This window comes from Carassius gibelio, chromosome B25 (assembly GCF_023724105.1).
Source record: "Carassius gibelio isolate Cgi1373 ecotype wild population from Czech Republic chromosome B25, carGib1.2-hapl.c, whole genome shotgun sequence".
NCBI lineage: Eukaryota > Metazoa > Chordata > Actinopteri > Cypriniformes > Cyprinidae > Carassius > Carassius gibelio.
Window position 1 is genome coordinate 23,916,880 of NC_068420.1, and position 26,235 is coordinate 23,943,114.

A 26,235-nucleotide genomic window follows, 5' to 3' on the forward strand; every position below is an offset into this window, starting at 1 on the left:
CACACGAGGGTTGCCGCGACCGCTGCCGCGGTGAAACCTAGTGCTTTGTATTAGCCTGATTACCTGTGATTGAAGTCAGCTGGCCACGCCTCGCTATTTAGCAGATCGAAACCAGGCAGTCCCGCGATAGGCAAATGCAAAACCAAGCGCCACTTTCAGCACGTATTAACCAGGGTAAGACACACAATTTAAACCCTAAAACTTTCCTAGCAATGATGATCACACACTAGTCTGATGAGAAAACAAGACAAAACACTCACAAGCTGCTGTCCTTCTATGTTGCTCGACTGTTTCTTCTGACAAGTGCTTTCCAAACAGCTAATTAAGTACTTTCACTGGCTTTGGCCACGCCTCGCTATTTAGCAGATTGAAACCAGGCAGTCCCGCGATAGGCAAATGCAAAACCAAGCGCCACTTTCAGCACGTATTAACCAGGGTAAGACACACAATTTAAACCCTAAAACTTTCCTAGCAATGATGATCACACACTAGTCTGATGAGAAAACAAGACAAAACACTCACAAGCTGCTGTCCTTCTATGTTGCTCGACTGTTTCTTCTGACAAGTGCTTTCCAAACAGCTAATTAAGTACTTTCACTGGCTTTGGCCACGCCTCGCTATTTAGCAGATCGAAACCAGGCAGTCCCGCGATAGGCAAATGCAAAACCAAGCGCCACTTTCAGCACGTATTAACCAGGGTAAGACACACAATTTAAACCCTAAAACTTTCCTAGCAATGATGATCACACACTAGTCTGATGAGAAAACAAGACAAAACACTCACAAGCTGCTGTCCTTCTATGTTGCTCGACTGTTTCTTCTGACAAGTGCTTTCCAAACAGCTAATTAAGTACTTTCACTGGCTTTGGCCACGCCTCGCTATTTAGCAGATCGAAACCAGGCAGTCCCGCGATAGGCAAATGCAAAACCAAGCGCCACTTTCAGCACGTATTAACCAGGGTAAGACACACAATTTAAACCCTAAAACTTTCCTAGCAATGATGATCACACACTAGTCTGATGAGAAAACAAGACAAAACACTCACAAGCTGCTGTCCTTCTATGTTGCTCGACTGTTTCTTCACTACTTACTATGCAGTCACATAATAATTGCTGTTAATAGTGTTCATCGTCTGGCTGACTAAGTCTTTTATTAATTTTTCAGAAAATTCCTATCATATGCACATAAACTGACAGTCACCACTACTAAATTGTAGAAACGTACTTTTTTTTTGTAAAGTTGCAATGATTTGTATCGTAAAAAGCACTATACAAATAAACTTGAATTGAATTGAATATTTAACCAATTAAATTGTTTAATTTGCAAATCCCCCACTGAATGAATTGATGAATTAATTAATTAATGAATGAATTAATTAATTAATTAGGGCTGCTACTAATGACTACTTTTGTTTCGATTAATCTATTGACTAACTTATCAATTAATCGATTAATCTAAGCAATTAATTTCCCCCCAAAAATCAACAATTTTACTTAATATGTTTTTAAACAATTTTTTTTTAATGAATTTGAAATGGTTTTTATTACATTTTTGATGGTGCCATTACATTGGAATCCAGACAATAATAATAATAATAATAATAATAATAATATATTCATTTTTGGATTCCAATTTAATGGCACCATTAAAATGTAATAAAAAGCATCTCAAATTTATTGATTTAAAAAAAATAATAGTAAAAATAATAGTAAAAAAATAGTTGACAGCCAGGTGAAACTGACAGCCTGGTGAAAAATCTGTATTACAAAAATTGTTTATAAAAAAAAAAATACAAAGCTTTAAATGTTATTCATAATTACATATTGCTACCAAGGTATCTAGTCTTTACAGTGTTTGTTATATGGAGCTGTTTGGTAGATCGGGATCTAATTCGGTTGTCTACACCATAATTAAAATGCGGCGGACTTTAATAGACAGTAAAAAAAATAAATTCAATGGCAAAGTTACAGTGTTTTGCCATTAAATTTTTTTTTTTTTTACTGTCTATTAAAGTCTGCCACATTTTAATTGCAAACACGGTTACTTCATTTTGATGCTCGGCTAGACAAAGTCAGCATGCCGAAACTCAATTTGAGCGTTCCAATTAAAGTGAAAGTGCCATAACTGGTGTTCTGCCTTGGCTTCTCCTGGGCTTTCTCAAAGACCTGGTTGAGATGACTCATTATTTTCTCAGAAAAAACAACTAAATTAAATCAGAATACTTATGGACATGATAAAGGATGTCTTGAATGTCACAAAAATATTGATAACTAATTTGATAAAAATTGAAGTTACGGTCTTTTGCCTTTGCACAGTAGAATAATTATCATTAAAAAAATTGTGTGGTAATAAGTATTAGACCCAGAAATAACATCTCTCTCTCTCTCTCTATAATGTTTAAAAGTACATTGTATATTTTGTAAAGTATAATATTATACACTATAATATAATATTGTATTGTATTATAGTTATTGTACACAAGTTGTCTGTCTTGAACGCAGCATTATTTTAGCATCAATAAATGATCATTTACTACAATTAAGAGCAATTCTATAAGGTGAAATTTCAGTACTTGATAAACGGATAGCGACTCCTAAGTAGCACTTAAAGCAGTGCTACATGCGATTGATTTAAATACATTAAAAACGCACGTGAAACAATAACAAACAACTATAAATTTACTCATAGAAAAAACTCATAGAAGTACTAAGATCAATCGTTATCGGGAAACCTAGCCCTGGATGTTTCAATTCATACCTCATATTTTCTTTGGTTTGCCAAAAATGAAAATCTCATCTTTAAGAAAAATATTATCATCATCATCATTTTAAAATAAGATTAATTCTCATTCAAGTTTCATGCAAATCATTCTCAGATTTGAAATACACTATACACACTTTCAGTATACCTATAATGAAATAAATATACTTAACTGTATGTAAAATATATTTATTTTTCACTAGGGGTGTTAATGTGAAAGATTAGTGTATAGATCTTAGATTAAGAGATTTATCTTGGGTTTGGTGCTTAAAAGATAGCTTGGTTGCCATACTAATAAATAGTGTTTTCACTATATTTTTGATATTGATATCCATTGCAGAGTTGATGTTCTGCAACTCATTCAATGAATCGCTGGCCGTTTCAGTGATCAGCCGTAAACAGTGATTCTTTCTAAATTCCCTATAAAGCATTCCTTAATCCCCTATAAAGCATACATAATTCCCTAAATTGACCTGCTTCCCCTCACAGTTAGTAAAGCTAGTAGGCTCAGTAGATTCTGCATCATGAACACAAGCATGTCTGCCGTTGTGATGTTGTGTATGTGACGTAACAGTGTCTGACTAAGGGTCAAGACGGGGGGGTGATGACATTATCGTTTCTCAAAATATACAGATTGGCGGTACACACGAAAACGCAAAGGTGTCACTTCCATATTAGTCCACCCTGGGACCATTTTTTTTAAAATAGTCTCGATGAAACACTTATACAATAGAAAATATTTATGTATACAGCTAATCCCGTCTCTGTGTGTTTGGAGCCTATGTTGTGACCTTGATTCGCGCAGTTATGGTGACAGCTGCAGGTAATCAGAAATTAGGCTATGGTGAGCGAGGTGAGTTAGGGAGGGATGTTGGAGATTGCTTCTTCCGTGACAGGATGAAGTTGAAGAAAAATGGATTTTACTTTATAGGGTATGGAGTGGTGATGGGAAGACTACCAGGATGGATCCAGGTGAGTGGTATGGTTTTCTACTTTCACAGAGATTATGAGGAGGAGATCAAAGGAGATGCAGAGACTGGTCATACACAAGGGAACACAAGTGGCTATAAGAGATCACTTGAGTAATACTGGGATTGCAGTAGAGATTCTTGAAGAATAACAAAAAGCTTATTTGAGCAATAGAAAAATACAATAAGAATAATTTGAGTAAGAAAAATAAGAAAAATAAAAAAAGATTTAACTTGGTATGCCAATTACAGAACATCCTGAGATTACTAGTAATGCAGCATTTACAATGAATTACAATGAAAATACGTGTTGATGTGCTGATGGCCAGCTATAGAGATGGTAATTAGACAAATGAAAGCCACGTTCCTTAGAAAGCCACATTTCTAGCATTTGTAAAACTGCATTTTTCCATCTCAAAAATATATCTAAATTACGGCCTATGCTCTCAATGTCAAATGCAGAAATGCTAATCCATGCATTTATGACTTCAAGGTTAGACTATTGTGATGCTTTATTGGGTGGTTGTTCTGCACGCTTGGTAAACAAACTACAGCTAGTCCAAAATGCAGCAGCAAGAGTTCTTACTAGAGCCAGGAAGTATGACCATATTAGCCCGGTCCTGTCCACACTGCACTGGCTCCCTATCAAACATCGTATAGATTTTAAAATATTGCTTATTACTTATAAAGCCCTGAATGGTTTAGCACCTCAGTATTTGAATGAGCTCCTTTTACATTATACTCCTCTACGTCCGCTACGTTCTCAAAACTCAGGCAATTTGATAATACCTAGAATATCAAAATCAACTGCGGGCGGCAGATCCTTTTCCTATTTGGCGCCTAAACTCTGGAATAACCTACCTAACATTGTTCGGGAGGCAGACACACTCTTGCAGTTTAAATCTAGATTAAAGACCCATCTCTTTAACCTGACTTACACATAACATACTAATATGCTTTTAATATCCAAATCCGTTAAAGGATTTTTTAGGCTGCATTAATTAGGTAAACTGGAACCGGGAACACTTCACATAACACCGTACTTTCTACATCATTAGAAGAATGGCATCTACGCTAATATTAGTCTGTTTCTCTCTTATTCCGAGGTCACCGTGGCCACCAGATCCAGTCTGTGTCCAGAGCAGAGGGTCACTGCAGTCACCCGGATCCAGTACGTATCCAGACCAGATGGTGGATCAGCACCTAGAAAGGACCTCTACTGCCCTGAAAGACAGCGGAGACCAGGACAACTAGAGCCCAGATACAGATCCCCTGTAAAGACCTTGTCTCAGAGGAGCACCAGGACAAGACCACAGGAAACAGATGATTCTTCTGCACAATCTGACTTTGCTGCAGCCTGGAATTGAACTACTGGTTTCGTCTGGTCAGAGGAGAACTGACCCCCAACTGAGCCTGGTTTTCTTCCAAGGTTTTTTTCTCCATTCTGTCACCGATGGAGTTTCGGTTCCTTGCCGCTGTCGTCCTTAGTTGGGGTCACTTCATTAACAGCGATATCGTTGACTTGATAGCAAATGATTGCACAGATACTATTTAACTGAGATGATGACATAACTGAATTCAATGATGAACTGCCTTTAAAGGTCATTTTGCATTATTGACACACTGTTTGACTGAACCTCTAAAGACCCTTCTGTCAAGCTCCTGAAGTTTGCAGAGGACACTATGATCATTGGTCCATCCAGGACGGTGACGAGTCTGCTTACAGACAGGAGGTAAAAGAGCTGGCTGTCTGGTGCAGTCTTAACAACCTGGAGCTGAACACGCTCAAACAGTGGAGATGATCGTAGACTTTAGGAGAAACCCCCCTGCACTTTCCCCACTCACCATCATGAACAGCACTGTGACTGCAGTGGAGTCATTCAGATTCCTGGGAACCACCATCTCTCAGGACCTGAAGTGGGACAATCACAATAGCTGTGTCTCAAAGTTGAGTGTAGTTCGGAGTCCACACACTTCAGTTTGGGACAGCCTTTGTAGCGTCGCTATGATGCATTCACACTTCAATGCGCACTCCGGAGTTCATGCACTTAACTTTGGGACACAGCTATTGACTGTTAAAAAGGCCCAACAAAGGTTGTACTTCTTTCATTAGCTGAGGAAGTTTAATCTGCCACAGGAGCTGCTGAAACAGTTCTGTTCAGCTGCATTGAGTCTGTACTGTGTACTTCAATAACTGTCTGGTTTGGTTCAGCTACAAAATCGGACATCAGAAGACTACAGAGAACTGTTCGGACTGCTGAAAGGATTATTGGTGCTCCCCTGCCCACCCTTCAAAAACTGTATACATCCAGAGTGAGGAAAAGGGCTCAGAAAATCACTTTGGATCCCTCACATCCAAGCTACCCCATCTTTTAACTTTTGCCATCTATATTATATATGTGTGCTTCTGGGTGTTTATGAGTGTTTCTCTATAACTATCTCTGTAGGAAAATATGTGCAAGGCCAGGAAAATTGTTTCCTCATGGTTTTTGTGTGAGTGTGTGCATGTGTGACGTAAGACTCATGAGTCTGGGAATCTTTTTGCTTTACCAAATTGTGGAGCTTTGAAAGCTTTGAAAGTTTTTCTAAGTTTTCTGTCTTTTTCCCATGTTACTTGAAATTTGTCCATTTTAAACTGTTGTTACTAAAGGTGAGACATGAGGAAAAAATAAACGATCAAGAGTGCAAAGCGTGCTCCCTTTGTTATCACTCTAAGCATCACTCATCTTAGTAAAGCTCTCTAAACTATACAATGAATCTCTTATTTACCTCATGTCTGCATTTATGAGATGGTTCACAAGCGTGGAAAAATAAAGTGCTTTCAGCTGTGATTGAATTATGAAAATTCTTAAGTTTCTGATTGGCCATTGTATTGAAGAAATCAACACATGTCTGTGAATGGCTACATTGCTCAGTGCTGCAAAAACACATTGGATATTTTGCCAGATCTGTAATTGCTTTTGCTTGAGGGTATTTAGCACTGTCTAGTACCCCTGTACAACTGTGCCTGAGCTTTTCCTAACCACTCCAGTTGCAGCGGGGCTGACATTGGGGATTCCATGATTGGCCTGTGGTACCCACAAGGTAAATATATATATATATAAAAATAGCTAATTAAGTTGAATGAAAGTGTAACAATGCAAACAGGTTTTCTGTAAGGGGTAGGTTTAGGGTTATGAGATAGAAAATATTGGGTCCTACTTTATATTAGGTGGCCTGAACTACTATGTACTTACATAAAAAATAAGTACAATGTACTTATTGTGTTCATATTGTATTGTAAAACACTTTTGCTGCTATTGAGGTGGGATAGGGGTAAGGTTAGGGAGAGGGTTGGAGGTATGGGTAAGTTTAAGGGTGGGTTAAGGTGTAAAGTATGGGTCAACAGTGTAATTATAAATGTAATTACAGAAATTAATTACAGATGTATTTCATGTAGTTTTTTTTTAAATATAAGTAAAATGTAAAAACATGTATGTACACAATAAGTACATTGTACTAAATTATTAATTAAAATGTAAGTACATAGTAGTTAAGGCCACTTTATATAAAGTGGGTCCATATATTGTTTGGTCAGTATAAAAATAATAGAAGTCTATGGAAAGCCTCCACAATTCACAGAAACAAATGTGTGTGCGTGTGTGTGTGTGTGACATATTTCTGGGACAAATGTGTACCCAGGAATGAGCTGAATCAATTTAAAAAAGTCCTTTCACTTAAATGGCAATTAAACTAACCTATTCATTGCCATTAAAGTGAAATTACTGAACCTATACATAGGAGCCTGATGGAAATGTTCATTTTAGAAGAAAATTTTAAACAGCACTTAGATGTTTTTGCATCTGAACTATATTGAAATAGAAACTATATACATAGACACTATAAGTCTTTGGAATGTCCCACTTTATCTAATGTGTGTGTGTGTGTGTGTGTGTGTGTGTGTGATATCAGTTCTCACCTTAGATCAATGGTGAAAGGCCGGTCTACTTTTAATGTCCACTCACAGTGGGCATTGTTTGGGTAACTCTCAAGAACCAGGTGACCTTGCCTCTTATGAATCACTCCTCCACATGCTAAAAAAGTAGATAAAGTCAGTAAAGTTGCTGTGTCAAATGCATTAAAAGCAATTACAATACTTGTCACAAGTCAAGACATTTAAGCAGCAAGAACAGTAGTGAGTGATATTTAGTGAACTGTTGTAAGGCTGATGCCATATGTCTGGAAATAAGGAAGGCCACAGTCTGAGAAAACCAACAACTTTTATGAAAATCAACATTTGAACTCTTGTCGATGAAAAATAATGCTTTAAAATGACACATTAAATGCACTTGCCCCCTCCCCAGACCTACGTGGGTCATCTGACATTTCATACAGTTAATTGATGACAAATATGAGGCAGGGCAACAACTCACTCCATGATACAGCCTAGAGAACATAATTAGAATGTACCTAAAATTCAAGATATAGGGCAAAAATGCCCGTTTGAGTTTTTGTCTCATGTTTACATCATATAGTCAAGCAATGTCACATGAGCAATAGGCTAAGTGCAATATCACATGAGTGCAAATTTGATACTGATCTTATACATTGAACTGCTGGTTTCGTCTGGCAAGAGGAGAACTGGCCCCCGATTGAGCCTGGTTTCTCTCAAGCTTTTTTTCTCCATTCTGTCACTGATGGTGTTTCGGTTCCTTGCCGCTGTTGCCTCTGGCTTGTTTAGTTGGGGACACTTAAAGGGGTCATATGATGCGATTTAAATTGTTAAAAGCTCTTGGTGCATAAAGAAGATCTTTAAAGTTCCAAAGACTAAAGTCTCAAATCCAAAGATTTGTTCTTTATCAAATTTAAGACTTGTCCATGTCCTCCTAAATGCTGCCCAAATGTTCATGCAAAGAAAGGAGGGCGTAGCTTTTATTCTCATTATAGTATTGTTTTTGCCGTCATATTGTTGAGATGCCGTGTTTCATTGTGAAAACGAAACAACTTTGACTTTCCAAAAGAGGACGATATCGGCTTTGTCATACATAGAGCTGATCCAAGCTGGTTACTGAGGAAGTACACCAACATCACACTAAGGATCGGCAGATTGGCTTTTACCGTGGACGATGAGCTTTTTAACAAATCTATGTGTTTCAGAAAGGCAGGGCATAGAGGAGAAATAATAATGTACATTATGTGGGGCAAAAGTGATTCAAAAGCATGCAGAGTCATCTGCTCACTAATCTCTCTCGCGGTACTTCGATGTCACCAGTCGGTCTGATGGAGTCAAAAAACCCTTATGATTCAATGGACCATCCTTAAAGAACCATTTATTTCACTCCTGAATGAATCAGCCATTTGAACGAATCAAATGAATGAATAAATTATTCGATGACTTAATCATTAAGGCAGTTTTAGTTTATTATTTAGAGTATCATTTCATTAAATAAATAATTTCTTATTTCTATAGTAATAATAATTATATATATATATATATATATATATATATATATATATATATATATATATATATATATATATATATATATATATAGTACAGACCAAAATTTGGACACACCTTCTCATTCAAAGAGTTTTCTTTATTTTCATGACTATGAAAATTGTAGATTCACACTGAAGGCATCAAGGGCTATTTGAGCAAGAAGGAGAGTGATGGGGTGCTGCGCCAGATGACCTGGGCCTTCATTTATCAATGGTGCGTACGGACAGATTTGTGCGTATTGAGTGCGTAAGAACAATTTCACGCAAAGTGTGGGATTCACCAAGTTGTACTTATACGTAGAAATGTGTGTAAATATAAGCACACCTCTGAGCATGCTTACGCAGATAATCTAGTGGTAGAATAGCGACACTACACATAAAAAGCATTTAAGAGTGTCACAGTAAGCATTAAGCAATCCACATATGTCCTGTGTTTCCTTTAAAACACTCAATTTATAATTTGTCTAGTTTTAAACACGATGCTTAATTGGTTTCAAACCCTATAAAAGACAGATGTGAAATATATTTGTCTCAGTGCAATGGCTTATCTTGCGCGCTCAAGGAGCACAGTTGAGCCTGCTGAAAGGACGATGGCTGAGTCTGTCAAGCATGGGAGGGACACTGCAGTATCAGCCAGAAAAAGCATGCAAAATCATCACGGCTTGCAGTGTGCTACACAACTTGGTCATCAGACCGGCATCCCTCTGCAGTAACCCCCAAGACCAGACGGCCCTATGCCCCGATGCAGTGCCCCTGCCACCTCCTAATGCCGCTGGCATTCAGACAAGACAGAGGATCATACAGACATTTTAGGTAAGTCTGGCCATTGGTCGAGTGCAGAAACATTACAGCGATCTCATTTTGTGTTTTGCAGCTTCGTGGAAACAAATAACTGAAATCACATTAGTCAGCGTTTTATGGTTTATTAGCAATTGTATCTGTTTCAGAGACTCGTTGATTTGAATCAATACATTCGTTATGTTGCTCAGTTGATCCTTTAGGCCATTAATGGATTTTGTTGTTTCCTCTTGATTTCGTAGCACCGCCTCACTCAGCACTCTTGGCGCATGGCGCATGGAAGAGGCAATGGATGGGCCCGGCTCCTCAAGCTCCTCAAGCACAACGGGCGTCGCTAAGGAAACACATGTTCACATTAATTTAATTGAGTTTATCCTATGAATGATTTTATTAAAAGTTTACAAATTGAAATAAAATGTATGCAAACACAATATCCTATTCCAGTTGGTTTATTTTACCTTCACTTTGGGTGTTAGATGGCCCGGTTTGTTCTGTCGCAAGAGCATCAGTGTCACGGTCCTTAGTAATCCCGGACAGAGCCGTGTCTCTGATGATGCAGGCTATGCGGTTGTCCAATGGGGAAAGTTCCGTTGTTGTCTGTCCTCCTCCAGTTGCGGACATTTCTCATCTGTGTGCTGTGACACGTTTTTTAGCCAATACTTTAATATCAAACCATTTTTAATTAATTTCTGGGACAGTTCTCTCCTCAGACCCAACGGAATTAACTGCATTGGTGACATTCTCCCATTCAGCATTTTTTTTTCATTTGTAATTCCTCCTGCAGTGAACGAACTAAACAATATCTGTTGGTTGGATTCAACTTCATTTACAAGTATCTCTAATTCTGTGTTTGTGAAGTTCCTCTTCTTTGTTCTCTTTGCCATTATTGCAGTGAGGAAAAAACACAATCACGTAATTTTTAAAGGGAAGTGTTGTCACCATATATGGTTAATTGGAGGCGTTTCCAAATGCTAATGACCATGAATGTGAACGAGAATGGTACTAATGCACATGTGGTATTTATCAACAATGATTGCTTACTCATGTGCGTAAGAACTGCGTGCGCACATTTGATAAATGCAGATTTTCTTGTACTTCGGCACATTCTAAATTTCATTCGTTGGACAAAATATAGAACCTTTTCTACACACTGTTGATAAATGAGGGCCCTGGCCTCCACAGTCACCGGACCTGAACCCAATCCAGATGGTTTAGGGGTGAGCTGGACCGCAGACAGAAGACAAAAGGGCCAACAAGAACTAAGCATCTCTCGGGGAACTGAAGGGAACTCCTTTAAGACTGTTGGAAGAGCATTTCAGGTGACTACCTCTTGAAGCTCATCAAGAGAATGCTGAGAGTGTGCAAAGCAGTAATCAAAGCAAAAGGTGGCTACTTTGAAGAACCTGCAATATGACATATTTTCAGTTGTTTCACACTTTTTTGTTATGTATATAATTCCATATATAATTCCACATGTGTTCATTCATAGTTTTGATGCCTTCAGTGTGAATCTACAATTTTCATAGTCATGAAAATAAAGAAAACTCTTTGAATGAGGAGGTGTCCCCAGACTTTTGGTCTGTACTCTATATTACATTTTAATTAAATTAATGCATTTAGCACATGCTTTTATCCAAAGCGACTTAAAGTGCATTCAGGCTATCAATTTTTACCTATCATGCCATATGTTCCCGTGGAATCGACCCCCCAACCTTGAGAACACAGTGCTCTACCAATTGAGCTACAGGAACACAATATACATATTAACATACATTATATATATATATATATATATATATATATATATATATATATATATATATATATATATATATATATATATATATATATATTTTTTTTAAGGTATAGTTCACCCACCCAAATAATACAATTGTGTCATCATTTACTCACCCTCATTGTCCGAAAGAATATATGTAATACATTTTATCAAACTTAATATTTATTGCATAACCTAATTTTAGTCATTTTTGTTTGATGCTTTACACAACAATGACTTTAAATTATCTTTTGGGAGTAATATCTCAGCCAAAATTGATGTGTGATTAATTTGTGATTAATTTAATTAATCACCACATAATGTAATTAATTAGATTAAAACTTAATCTTATGAGGGTGTTAATGTATTTAGTCTTGGCAGAAGAGATCTGCTTATCTGCTGCTGTTGGCTATTGTTGTAGTTGTAGATTATTTCTGCTGCTAACGGCTGTTGATGATGCCTTTGACGACAACAAGATGATTATTATTATCCATCAAATATATAGGCACCTTTCTTTAGTGATGCAGCGCAAAGAGCTTACTCTGAAAAAAAAATGTGGCCTTAACTACTATGTACTTACATTTTAATTAATAATTTAGTATAATGTACTTATTGTGTACATACAAGTTTTTACATTGTACTTATATTTAAAAAAAAAACTACATGTAATTACATCTGTATTTAATTTCTGTAATTACATTTATAATTACACTGTTGACCCATACTTTACACCTTAACCCACCCTTAAACTTACCCATACCTCCAACCCTCTCCCTAACCTTACCCCTATCCCACCTCAATAGCAGCAAGTGTTTTACAATACAATATGAACACAATAAGTACATTGTACTTATTTTTTATGTAAGTACATAGTACTTAAGGACACTTAATATAAAGTGGGACCGGATCAACTTAAGTCAACTTCTTACATGTAATCGATTTACTTCTTTTCAACTGAAAAAAAATAAGTATGACAAATAGTCAACTGAAACTTTCAACCAAATATATATTTTACATTATTATACATCAAATTATCAGTATAAATTTAGTTGGATTGACTTAATTAGTTTTTTTTTTTTGTTGCATATTTTTAAACCTAACATCCAGATAAATACAAATATACATTGTACATATTAAGCAATTTCTTGACCTTAAATGTCACTGAATTACTTAACACTCTTCAGATTCAAACAATCTTTAAATGTTTATTACATCACATTGAAATCTTCAACATTTCCACTTTTGGAATTTGAGGAAGAAATTACAACAGGTAATAATGAAAATTGCTTTAAAACATAAAAAACATAACATTCCAGAATATAATTATTATAGATTTCAGTACATTTTTCAACAATTCTGATATTTGGTGCTATTTTTAAATCATCAATTCCCTAGAAAATCATCTGTAGCTTAAAGGGGGGGGGGGGGGGGGGTGAAATGCTATTTCATGCATACTGAGTTTTTTACACTGTTAAAGAGTTGGATTCCCATGCTAAACATGGACAAAGTTTCAAAAATTAAGTTGTACGTTTGAAGGAGTATTTCTGTTCCAAAAATACCTCTTCCGTTTTGTCACAAGTTTGGGAAAGTTTTTTTTTCGAGTATGGCTCTGTGTGACGTTAGATGGAGCGGAATTTCCTTATATGTGTCCTGAGGCACTTCTGCCGGAAGAGCGCGCTCCCGTATAGCAGAGCACTGAGAGCACAACAGACTTCACTGATCAGAGCGAGAGCGTCGCCAAAAGTCACAAAAGGAGTGTGTTTTTGGTTGCCAGGGCAAGACAACCCTGCACAGATTACCAAAAGAGAAACAGCATTAAGGGACCAGTGGATGGAGTTTATTTTTACAGAGCATCAACGGAGTTGTGCAAGTGTTTGTGTTTGTTCCCTGCATTTCGAAGATCCTTGTTTTACAAACAAGGCCCAGTTTGTGACGGATTTGCACATCGTTTATTTCTTAAGGATGATGCAATCCCAACGAAAAAGGGTCACGATCGTGTGTTGGAACCGCAGGCGGTGAGTAAAACTGCTTCAGATATCTCTGTGTTGTTAACTTAGCTATCGGCGCGTAAGCACATCAAGTAAACAACATGCGATGTTGTCATCAAACTGCACTTTCCACATGTACAGCTTTAAAAAAAAAAGAAAAAAGAAGGACTTAAAGAGGAACTTAGTCATTTTCCAATACCGCTAAGCAAATATATACAGTTTCAATACATACCACATAGAGACGCTGTTGTTGCTGCTGCTCTTGTTAAATTTCAGCCTCTGGATCTGATTCTGGATCATAAATATACGCTGAATCTGACTGTTAGCCATGGTTTGTTTTGGTTGGTTTTTTCCTCAAGGTAATGTCACAGCTTCCAGACGCTCTCAACTCAAAAGCTTACTGGCGCTCGTGATTCTTTAGCTCCGCCCACATGTCACGCCTCCAGCCGGTCGTGTTTTTCCGGGAAAAATCGGTACAGACTATCTTTCTTTTATGAATATAATAAAACTAAAGACTTTTTGGAGTTATGAAGGATGCAGTACTACTCTATAGGTACTCAAGATTAACAGGATATTGAGTGAAAACGAGCATTTCACCCCCCTTCAATTTTTCAAGGAAATCAGAATCAAAATTGTCATTTACTTGCACTCTTTTAGAGTGAAACACAAATTAAGATATTTCATAATGAAACCTGAAAGCTTTCTTTCCCTCCGTTGATTGTCCATGTAACCAAAAGTTAGAGGATCCAGAAAGGCCTTGACGGTCGGGAGCGTCAGTTGCACTGCTCCGTCCACGTCTGGTTTAGACACAGTGAAAGTCTTATGGGTTTGGAATGACATGAGAGTAAACCACAGATTTTTTTATTTTAAGTCTCAAGTCTCTGTTTCCATCTGTAGAAACAAAGAAGTAGAAAAATATATATATATATATTTTTCACCCAAGAAGGGCTGCTTTTTCCTGTCCTTGGGGAGCTCTTCACTTTCTCCAAAGTGTGTTTTTCCTGCTATGAAAGATTATTGGAATTAGTTATAGTATGGAGACACAGATCAATATCTTAAATATAAACAGCACACTTTTTATTAATGGTTTTATTAATAGTAATTATATTAAAGAACCTTACCTCAAACATGTATGTGTTGCTTTGGAATTGGCTGGTAATGTCTAGTATGGGTCTGTCATATTATTGTACAGATGGATAACCCCCTTATTATAGAATTGTGCTATAATAACCCAAGTAGCTCTTGAAAATCATCGTAGACCTACGGGTGCTCTGGAGTAATTGTAAAGCCCTAAGTGCATTGTAAGAAGACAGATTTATGTGGTCACCTGCAGGACGTTCAACAGATTACACCTTTAACAGGATTTAAGTGCAATGTGATTATAATATAAGGCAATGGTTCCCAACCTTTTTCAACTAGTGGCCCACACAACCAAACACATATTTTTGCACAGCCCAATAATATCAATAATTTCCAAGTCCAAGCTGTATAAACTTGAATGCTTATTGGATTTAATGCATTTCAGCTGATGTGTATTTGTGTAATGAGGGAGGGTGTGGCCTAAGGAGATCAACACCCTATATCAAGGTGTGCATAATTATTAGGCAGATACTTCTCCTCAGGCAGAATGGGCTAAAAAAGAGATTTAACGGGCTTTGAAAAGTCAAAAATTGTAAAAAGTCTTTCACAGGGATGCAGCACTCATGAAATATCTGAGATTTTGGGCCGTGATCACAGAACCATCAAACGTTTTGTAGCAAATAGTCAACAGGGTTGCAAAAAACGTGTCGGGAAGAAAAGACGCAGATTAACTGCCAAAGATTTGAGAAGAATCAAATGTGAATCTACTAGGAACCCATTATCCTCCAGTGCTGCCATATTCCACAACTGCAACCTACCTGGAGTGTAAAGAAGTACGAGGTGTTCAAGGCCTTAAAGATGGAAAACTAATGACATGGCCCCCTTCTTCACCTGACTTAAACCCTATTGAGAACTTCTGGGCCCTTCTTAAGCAGCAAATTTACAGTGAAGGTAAACCGTACATGTCTCTGAACAGTGTCTGGGAGGCTGTGGTTGCGGCTGCACAAAAAGTTGATTCTGACCAGATCAAGAAACTGACCGACTGTGACTGTTATCGAAAAGAAGGGTGGCAATTTTGGTCACTGAGGTTTTCTTTTTGAAATTTCTGAAATGTTTGTTTGTAAATTGAGTTTGTTTATTATTCTGACTTAAACAGGTTAAAATAAACAGGACAGATGGGAAAATCTTTGATTTTTAATTTAGTTGCATAATAATTCTGTACATTAATAGTTGCCTAATAATGGTGTATATGTAGATATTCTCTTAAGAACGCCAAAACTTCACTTATACTACTTAAATGTTCAGGTTTGAGGGGTTGTTAACATTTTGAATTGACCAAGAGCACTGTAGTTGTACAATAAAAAAATTAATCACCAAAAATACTAATTGCCTAATAATTGTGCACACAGTGTATTGTACACTTTATAAACTTTTTCTTTATTTATATATTTTATTAATTTATAAATTAATTAATTAAAAAGGGCAGTAAAAGTTAGAAATAGACATTTAAATTACTGAAAAAATAATAATAAAAAAAAAAGAATAAAAGAAGTATTGTAGGAAATGGGAAAAATATGACTTTTGTGACAAAGTGCATGAAAACCAGCTATGTATTGGACCCGGAAATAATCTCTCTCTCTCTCTCTCTCTCTCTCTCTCTCTCTCTCTCTCTTCTCTCTCTCTCTCTCTATCTCATATAAATATATATATATATATAAATATATATATATATATATATATATATATATATATATATATATATATATATATATATATATATACACACATACACACACACACACACACACACACACACACACACACACACTGTATATATATTTTTTTTAAATAAATGCATGCATTTAGCAGACGGTTTTATTCAAATCAACTTACTGTGCATTCAGGCTAGATGAGATGAGAAATGGGTAGGTGAGGGAAGAGAGGAGGATACTACGGAGGAAAGATAGGAGGGGGAAAGAGAGTGAAGGTTTCATCTAAAAGTGACCAGTATGGGGGGTGGGATCACACATGCAGCAAAATGTAGTTTAAATGTAATGAAGTAATGGTAAGCGATATGTAGGGTTTTTAACAGAATGTTGACTGCAATTGCATGTGTAAATTAAGTCGAGCTGGTTGCCTGATTTGTCTGTGCTTGTGGTAAGGCGTTTGAGATCAAATGAAGCAAGGAGTGAATGGAAGTCTGTAGCATAGGGCTTGTGCAGATGAATGTTGAAGTCGCCAAAGACTAAAAGTGCACTGCCATCCTCTGGGAATGAGGACAGCAGGCTATTCAGCTCCTCGGGGAAGGTGCCTAGAATTTGCCCAGGAGGGCAGTAAATTAACACAAGCTGGAGTTTTAAAGGAGCTGTTACCGTGATCACATGAGATTCAAATGACTTATGGTTTTATAGGGGAGAGTGTGTTGAGTATTTCCAATTGAAAGAAATGAGAAGACCAGTGCCCCCATCCCAGCCAACCTGACAGTGGCTGTGAGAGAAAGATACAGTCAAGCCCAAGATGCTGAGTGTGGAGTTTAAGGAAAAAGCAGAAATGAAGTCTGCTTTGTGGACAGCTGACTGACAGTTCCAGAGACCCATAGAGAAAGAAAGTAGTGATGGCCGATTCATGAATGAATCGTTCAATTTAACTGGATCTTCTTAGTGAACCGGTTGAACCAGTTCACCAAATCGAACTGAATCGTTTGAAACGGTTCGGGTCTCCAATAAGCATTAATCCACAAATTACTTAAGCTGTTAACTTGTTTAATGTGGCTGACACTCCCTCTGAGTCAGAATAAACCGATATCTCAGAGTAATTCATTTACTCAAACAGTACACTGACTGAACTGCTGTGAAGAGAGAACTGAAGATGAACACCGAGCCGAGCCAGATAACGAACGAACACGCGAGTCACTAGTACTCTCAACCGAGAATCGTTTCTGTCGGACGCGTCCGATTTGAGAAGCGATGAGCTGATGATACTGCGCATGCGTGTAATATTTTTTAAGTATTTTGTTAAACATCGGAAAGTGTGATGAAATAACTATATTTTATTTCTTTTTTTTTCTTTTTTTTTTAGATGCATGTTTCCAATCTGTGTATATAATGTGTAGGCCAAAGGGGTTTTCAGGGGAAGTTGGACAATAATTAAGACTCTTAAGACACTAATGTTTAATAGGAATAAGGGATGATTTATGAAATATCTGTACTGTATTTGTAGTTAATGATGACACATTCACAAATTGAGTTTGTAGAAAACAGAACATGACGAGTAGAGCAGCTGATGATACTGAACTGCAGCACGTGCCGGTTAGAGCGATTCTCGTTCTCGAGTCAAGAACCGGTTGCATCGGTTTTCGGATCATCAGTACACTCAACCGAAAACCATTTCTTTCGGACACGTCCGATTCTAAAACCGAGGAGCTGATTATACTGCGCATGCGCGATTCAGCGTGCAGCCAACTGACTCTCAGCATGTCTGAACCGAAGTGGTTCTTTTGGTGATTGATTCTGATTCTGTGCTAATGTTATGAGCGTGGGTATTTCGAGGGCTTGGATGAAGGGCAATCTGGCGAAACGAAAGTTCATTTAATAATAAATACATCACAATGGATTATGTTTAGTAAGTGAATCATGGTTTCTGCGCTGATGACAACTAATTTATTTACTTGATATCTTCAAGACTTAAATCCTCATATGCACATTATTGCTGTTACTGTATTTGGGTGTGTTGTTGCAAAACTCAAATGTAAACTTTTCATGATAATGAGGTTTTTAACTGACTAAAGTTATGATTACTGACTTTATATATTTGAATGTTTGATAGACCTGACGCCATTACGTCATCGCCAATGACGTCATTACATCGAGCGTAAAAGAACCGCTGAACCGTTTTTTTCAACCGGTTTATTGAATTGAACCGTCCGAAAGAACCGGTTCGCGGAAAAGAATTGAACGTCCCATCACTAAAAGAAAGAGGTGCAGTTGAGGATGTAGGTATAGGATGCAGGTTTGCAACGTCGCGTTGCCGTCTGTGTGTGACATTAGAGCATTTTCCAGACACAACAGGAACGGTTTTGAAACACATGATAGAGGTGAACGAGAGGACAGAAAAGGAAAATGAATAAAGGAAAGATAATAAACAGCACTTAAGTTTGTTGCCTGTTTCAGTGCTTAGTGAAGTCGCAGGTTTTTACACTTGTTGGTCTTCACACAAGGAGACTGAATGCTTCCGCTGATGCCTCCGCATCAGCGCAGACATCATATAAAAACACAGTCTAAGACCCTAAAGTGAAAACAGCTGGGGCTGCCCTCTAATTAGCGCAGGCAATAGCCTATAGCAGGGCAATTCCTTCAAATCCAAACTACAGTTCACACATAAATGCAGGAAGGGATTAATGCTTATTAATCAGGCTCCTTCTTAGCGGAGGGCAATTAATTTAATCACCAGTAAGTGCAATCAAAAATGTAAATGCCAATGAAAATACAGTTTCCAGAAGAGATTAGATGTGCTAAAACATTAGTCACGTTTAAATGCAGACTCAAAATTAATCTGTTTAGCTGTGCATTTACTGAATGAGCACTGTGCACTGTCCAAACTGATTGCACTATATTCTATGTATAATCATTTTCTATTTTTAACTGTTTTAAATCCATTTTAAATCATTTTCAAAGTTTTTAAATTCCTTGTTTTTTTATTGCTATTTTATTTTTAAATGTAAAGCACTTTGAAATAGCATTGTGTATAAAATGTACTATATAAATAACTGCCTTGCACGAAACACGTGTATTGTTATCATATACTTTGTGTCAGATTGATGATTTTTGACCCTGATTTATGGCTTGATTTATGTGGGGTCCAGTCATCGTTGACTGACAGGTTGTCACATGTCAAATGTATACACGGTCAGATTTGGATTGATTTATGGCTATATGACCTGTCTGTCACAGTGACTGCCATGTCACTGGGTCCTGTCACCCTTGATTGACATGACAGAGGTGTGTGTAAATCAAAAGATCAAACAGATGTCAGATTTGACTTTTGATGTATTTATTACTGGATATATGATGGTTGTATCTCTAACCAGAGCTGTGGGGGTTTCTGTGGAGTTCCTTCCTGACATGTTAACTCACTTCCAGTCAGGAGGTGTTTGGGTTCTTCCTGGAAAAAAATGGCTGAGCAAAAGTGAGTGTATTGACACCTTGACAGGGTCAATGTTTGCTTGATCTGCATGGTATATGTTGATACTTATACACCAACAGTGTGGCTACCGACCGGTCTACATCCACCTCTGAAAAGGAGGTTGTCTGGGCCTCTGGCTTTCATGTTTGTGATTTAGGTCAACACCTTTGGTGGATTGGTGTCTAGACCCCAGAGCCAAAAGCTTCTCCCCCTGTCTGTTTTCCTCCTGTGATGTAGTCGGTTCGGTATAATGTTTTAATGTGTTTGTTAACGGTAATGTGGTTTGTTTGGGATTGGAGGAATCCCAAATGGTTCAGTTCTGCTTGATCTAAAGGCTCAATGTTGATTGCTAAGCCATCACTGTTTTGATTGTTTGCAACAATACTGGAATGCTCTAGCAATGCGAATATACAACATATTTTAAAACTGAAACATAGAATGAAAGAGTTCACCAAGATTATTACCCATCACACTTTCTATATGCTTCTGAAAAGGTGTTATGTTTGGCCATGTAGTTTCTATCTCATCTGTATGTGTGCATGCTAACACCTCTATAGGATCAGTACAACCTGATCTGTATGTTGAATTGTTAAGCTCATGAGGAGTCTTAAATTAGAAAATATAGCTGCAAGCAGCGATGGCGGGCTCAAGCCACCAGTGCCATCGCCACCCCGGTGGCATCAGGTAAACTGTGCCCAGCGGGCACATGCATTCACAATACCCCTCTGGCAGTGAGGTTTTAAAGGATATGGCAGTTAAAGGGTTAATCCGAATCATCTAGACTTTAAAATCACATTCACAGAACAATATATATGTATAACTTTAGTAACACTTTACAATAAGATTCCATTCATAAACATTATGTTAACATGAACAATATTTATATAGCATTCATTCACGTCAGTTAATATTCCAAACTTAAACATTAAAACATTGTTTTATTGTGATTTTTTTCCAAGCACATTTTACCAATTCCTAACCATATAAATCTTAATAACTACCATTATTTTTTATTTAATCATTTATGAGTGCTATACAATAGTCCAGGAAAGCTGGAAGAGAAAAACTCCTTATATTCATGTGTGCAGAATTATTAGGCATGTTTTCTTTTACAGATGAAATGCGCTAAAATAGACTTTTAACTCAAACTGTAAGGTCGAAAATTATGAAATACCCATGAGAAATATCAAACACAAATGCAATACAGAAATGGATAAGTTAAGACTTGACCATTGTACAAAAAATACTGACTGGGTCATGAGGTCAGAAAAGAAGAAGAAAAAAAAACAGGTCAAGAAGAACTGACAAAAATAATTGCAAAATAATTAGTAATTAATGTGAAGATTAATTTTTAGTCAATTCTGCAAGACAGACTTTTCAGGAAAGGAGGTGGAATAAAAATGAGCTCCTAAATCTTAATCCTGGATTCTGGAAGATATATTCCTCAAACCATCGAACAAGAGGAGGTGGTGCTGGTCCTTCACGAGTCACTCTAATCTGTTCATAAAGCCTATATATAAAGACTTAATATATAGTATTTCACAATACTTCATGGAATTCTAATTAAATCATTTTTTGGGATCTTAAGTCTCTCAGAGCCTGACACCGAGTAATTCTGGAGACTCCAGGAAAGTGGCAGTTCTGTAAAATGTTGGCGCTGGAGACTAAATGCACCCTGATAGTTTCACACCTAATTCACTTAACACACACACACACACACACACATTACCCACAGTGACAGTGGGACTGAGTGACATCAGATGTATGATAGTTTTTTTTTAATTTTCTATCATCCATACAGTGTTGTATAGTCATGAAACTATGGTCATGAGACCAGTCATTCTGAGGAAATATGCCTCAGAATGACTTGTCTTCTATGTGTACATTTTTTTTTTTTAAGTGTTTAGAAGCTGCACTTTAAAAAAATAAAAAGACATTTACTGGTTCCTTTTTTACTATTATTTCAAAAAATCATCACGGCAAAACCATTCAAGCTATCCCAAATTCATTCACACCTGTTCTGTAAGATAAATTCTTTAAACAGTGGTAAAAGAGGATGTGGTGCTGAACCTTCAAGAGTCACTCAAAACGTTATCTGTCCATAAAGCCTATAAAGAATTATTCTTAATATACAGTTCAAAATACTTCAGCTTGTTATTCTAATTAAGTGAGGGTCATTTTATCAGTAAAATATATACAATTCATTTTTTTTTGAAAGATTTCTATAAATGATTTAAATCATACTCGTTTCTACAATAATTATTTAAAAGTAATCCTATAGCTCCCTCTGGTGGCCATTATAGGTACTAAGAATTGCAAGCTTGATTTATAAGTTATGATAGTTTAAATTTTATGCTGGCTCTTGAAAGTGATAAAGCTATGAAACTTACTGTGCTTCCTTCAAATGAGGACTTCTACTTATATAAAAAATTATGAAGATTTAGAATGAAAAATTGTAAAGATATAGTAAAATAACTATTGTATTTTTTTATGTTACTTTAATAAATCTCTATGGCAACACCATTTAAGCTATCCTAAACCCATTCACAATTTAACATCTCAGTATATAGGCATAATGTTGAAAAAGGAGTATGGAGTAGTATGAGTAGGAGTATGAATTCATTTGCAGGCTTTATCATAAATCCACAATAAAATTTCTGAGTTCTGTATCAATCTGTGTTGTTGTTTGTTTATTTTTATCTTTTATTTTTCATAGGAAGATAACTTACTCTCATTTTTAATAAATGTGCTTATAAACCAAGGACAAGCTATTTATAGCTGTATTTATAAACTGCTTACTACTGACTATTGATATTGGGACAAGGCTTTATAAAGCATGAACTGACTATTTAATAATGAGTGCAGTTATTATAAAGTGTTATCAATGAATTTGCTAATGTTAACAAATTAGACATTATTTTACAGTGTTATCAAATCCTTAAATGACTCATAAGCATTTGTGAAAGTTCTGCTTGCATTACAGCTTAGTATTGATCTGTGAGCTGAACAGATTTACTGTTACATCCATGAGATTATGTAAATTCAAATAAATATAATGTCACAGGATGTCATAGGTCAGTATCAAATGAGTTTGAAATTATTATTTGCAGCACAAATAAGGTTTTTTTAGGATTTTTAAAAATCCCTAAAACTGTCAGAAAAAGGTTAAGGCCTAAGCTATTTCTATGTGAGTGGCTAATTTTATTTTTGTTTTTATAATTGTAATACACAAACTATGAAATTATACAAAATGTATAAAAAGATAAATAAATAAATACGCACACATTAAAAAAGCAGCCAAGTCGAATGAGTTTCCTTTTTTATATAGATTAAAATTGAAGACAGAAACAAGTGGTAAATGTGGTCACTTTAATATTCAAATCCAGTAGATCCAGTTTATGTTCACGTGGCTGTTTTCGTTTATATTCGCCAAGCTATTATGTATTTTGAAATAATCTTGTCCGTGATGTGTTCGTTCACGACGAAAGCCAGAAACCTGCAGCTCGAGAGATATGTTATTCTGCCAGTCGCGCTTTCAAATAGTCTTGCACACTTAAACAGGTCACAAACACCTGCATTTAGCTCTTGTTGTGTTACAATGGGTTTATTGTGTGCATTTGTGGTAATATTTTATTTAAAAAAGCTCTTAAACAAGAATAAATTCGTTTGTTTTGAGCTGGACACTGTACGCGCTGATCGGAGGCGTGATTTCAGATAGGCAGCCACAAATATTTCATTTTCACACAAACAGTTCAAAAACATCTTAATTTAGCTCTTGGTGTGTTCTAATTGGTTGATTGTGTGATATCGCTGTAATAATTTATTTTTAAAAGCTTTAAAACAGGAATAAATTCGTTTTCTCTGAGCTCTTTACTCCAGACGCTCGTGATCACAGCGGTGATTAATCTCTCCTATTTCTCACATATCTCTGGCCAGAAATAATTTATCCATGAGCCCTGAACCGGTAATAATCAGATATGTTGGTTTAGCTTGTCAGTGTGAATTAAATCTAAGTATTTGTTTGTATTTTTAACCGATTTAAAAGTGAAAGTAAAAGTTCGGGAATTGAACCTGTAGGGGCGCTATTTCTCTCAGACAATGGAAGTCTGAAGCACATACACTCAAACAGAGGGACAGAGTGAGATGAGATGTCTGACAGTTTTTTAATTTTCTGTTATCCATACAGTGTTGTAAAGTCGTGAAACTATGCATATTTCCTCAGAATGACTTTTTCATCTGTATGAAAAAATTATTTGACGTGTTTGGAAGCTGCAATTTAAAAATACAATAATGATTCCCTTTGTAAGGTCATTTAAAAAAATCACCACGGCAAAACCATTCAAGCTATCCAAAATCCATTCACAATTTAAGTTCCTATCAGAAATACTGATGTGTGTTCAGAGTTTTGTGAAATTCTAAGTATGTTATTTGCCTCAAAATCACCTGAGAAGTATTCCAGTTTAACATGTTGCCACGCCAACAATTTTTTAGATATCAATATCCCCCTTGCAGATTTATATCGGCTGTGTTTTAACATTATTCTGATGAAGTTTGAAGCAAATCGAGTAATAATAAGATGCTGAATTCAAATCATTTTGAAAATGACACACTTCCTTCTGCCAGTTGGTGGCGCTATAACTTTGACTCCTAATAGTCACATATATGCGATCGACATCATACAACGAATAATCTGATGAAGTTTGATTAAAATCAGGAAATGTATGTGGACGGTATTAGACACTTCCTGTTTCTCATTTCTCGCCATAATTTCAACGCCTCGCCACGAGCAAACCGTTCGAGATATCAAAAATCCCCTGGCAATTTTTCATCCCCAGTGTCTTGAGATCATGTTGACCGAGTTTGGCGGCAATCGAGAAAAAAACCTATGACAAGTATTTCAAATTCCAGAGCATGCGCTTTTTACATAACTCTAAATAGCTGACTTCCTGATGGGCGGAGCCTATGACATGCAATACGAAAGTTGTTTGGCACGATGAGATCTATATGTGTACTGAGTTTCATATGAATATGTGCAAGTATGTGTGAGCTATACATCAACATTTCTGACTGTGTTCCAGGGGGCGCCGTAGAGCCCCTGTGCCACGCCCGGGTCCCAGCCTCTGCAGGCTCCTAAAGGCCACAGATTCCAAAGTGTGCGCAAATTTTCAAGAGTTTTTGAGTATGTTAAGGACCCCAAAAGCCCCCACAACTTTGACGAAAAATTTGAATACTAAACCCTAAATAGCCAACTTCCTGTTGGGCGGAGCCTATGATATGCAATACAAAAGTTGTTTGGATTGATGAGATTTATATGTGTACCGAGTTTCATACGTCTACGAGCAAGAATGTATGATATATGGCCCTCCATATTCCAGGGGGCGCTGTAGAGCCCCTGTGCCACGCCCGTGTATCAGTCTCTGCCCGGCCCTAATGGCCGCAGGTTCCAATCTGTGTGCCAATTTTCAAGACTTTTTAAGCACGTTAAGGGCCCCAAAAGCCCCCGAGACGTTGGAAAAAAAAAATAATAATAATAATAATAAATATAGCTGCAAGCAGCGATGGCGGGCTCAAGCCACCAATGCCATCGCCACCCCGGTGGCATCAGGTAAACTGTGCCCAGCGGGCACATGCATTCACAATATCCCTCTGGCAGTGAGGTTTTAAATGATATGGCAGTTAAAGGGTTAATCCGAATCATCTAGACTTTAAAATCACATTCACAGAACAATATATATATATATATATATATAACTTTAGTAACACTTTACAATAAGATTTAATTTATAAACATTATGTTAACATGAACAATATTTATATAGCATTCATTCATGTCAGTTAATATTCCAAATTAAACATTAAAACATTGTTTTATTGTGATTTTTTTCCAAGCACATTTTACCAATTCCAAACCATATCAATCTTAATAACTACCATTATTTTTTATTTAATCATTTATGAGTGCTATACAATAGTCCAGGAAAGCTGGAAGAGAAAAACAGGTCAAGAAGAACTGACAAAAAGAATTGCAAAATAATTAGGAATTAATGTGAAGATTAATTTTTAGTCAATTCTGCAAGACAGACTTTTCAGGAAAGGAGGTGGAATAAAAATGAGCTCCTAAATCTTAATCCCGGATTCTGGAAGATATATTCCTCAAACCATCGGACAAGAGGAGGTGGTGCTGGTCCTTCACGAGTCACT

General features: G+C 36.7%; 1 protein-coding gene across 3 annotated transcripts in view; it reads right to left on the reverse strand.

Annotated features, from left to right (window-relative positions):
- pamr1b (peptidase domain containing associated with muscle regeneration 1b) overlaps positions 1-26,235 on the reverse strand; it is a 295,871-nt gene that overhangs the window by 36,541 nt on the left and 233,095 nt on the right. For all 3 annotated transcript variants that reach the window (XM_052597023.1, XM_052597024.1, XM_052597025.1), the window contains exon 4: positions 7,688-7,802. In XM_052597023.1, the coding sequence (XP_052452983.1) occupies positions 7,688-7,802 (115 nt within the window). The remainder of the gene's footprint in view (positions 1-7,687; positions 7,803-26,235) is intronic.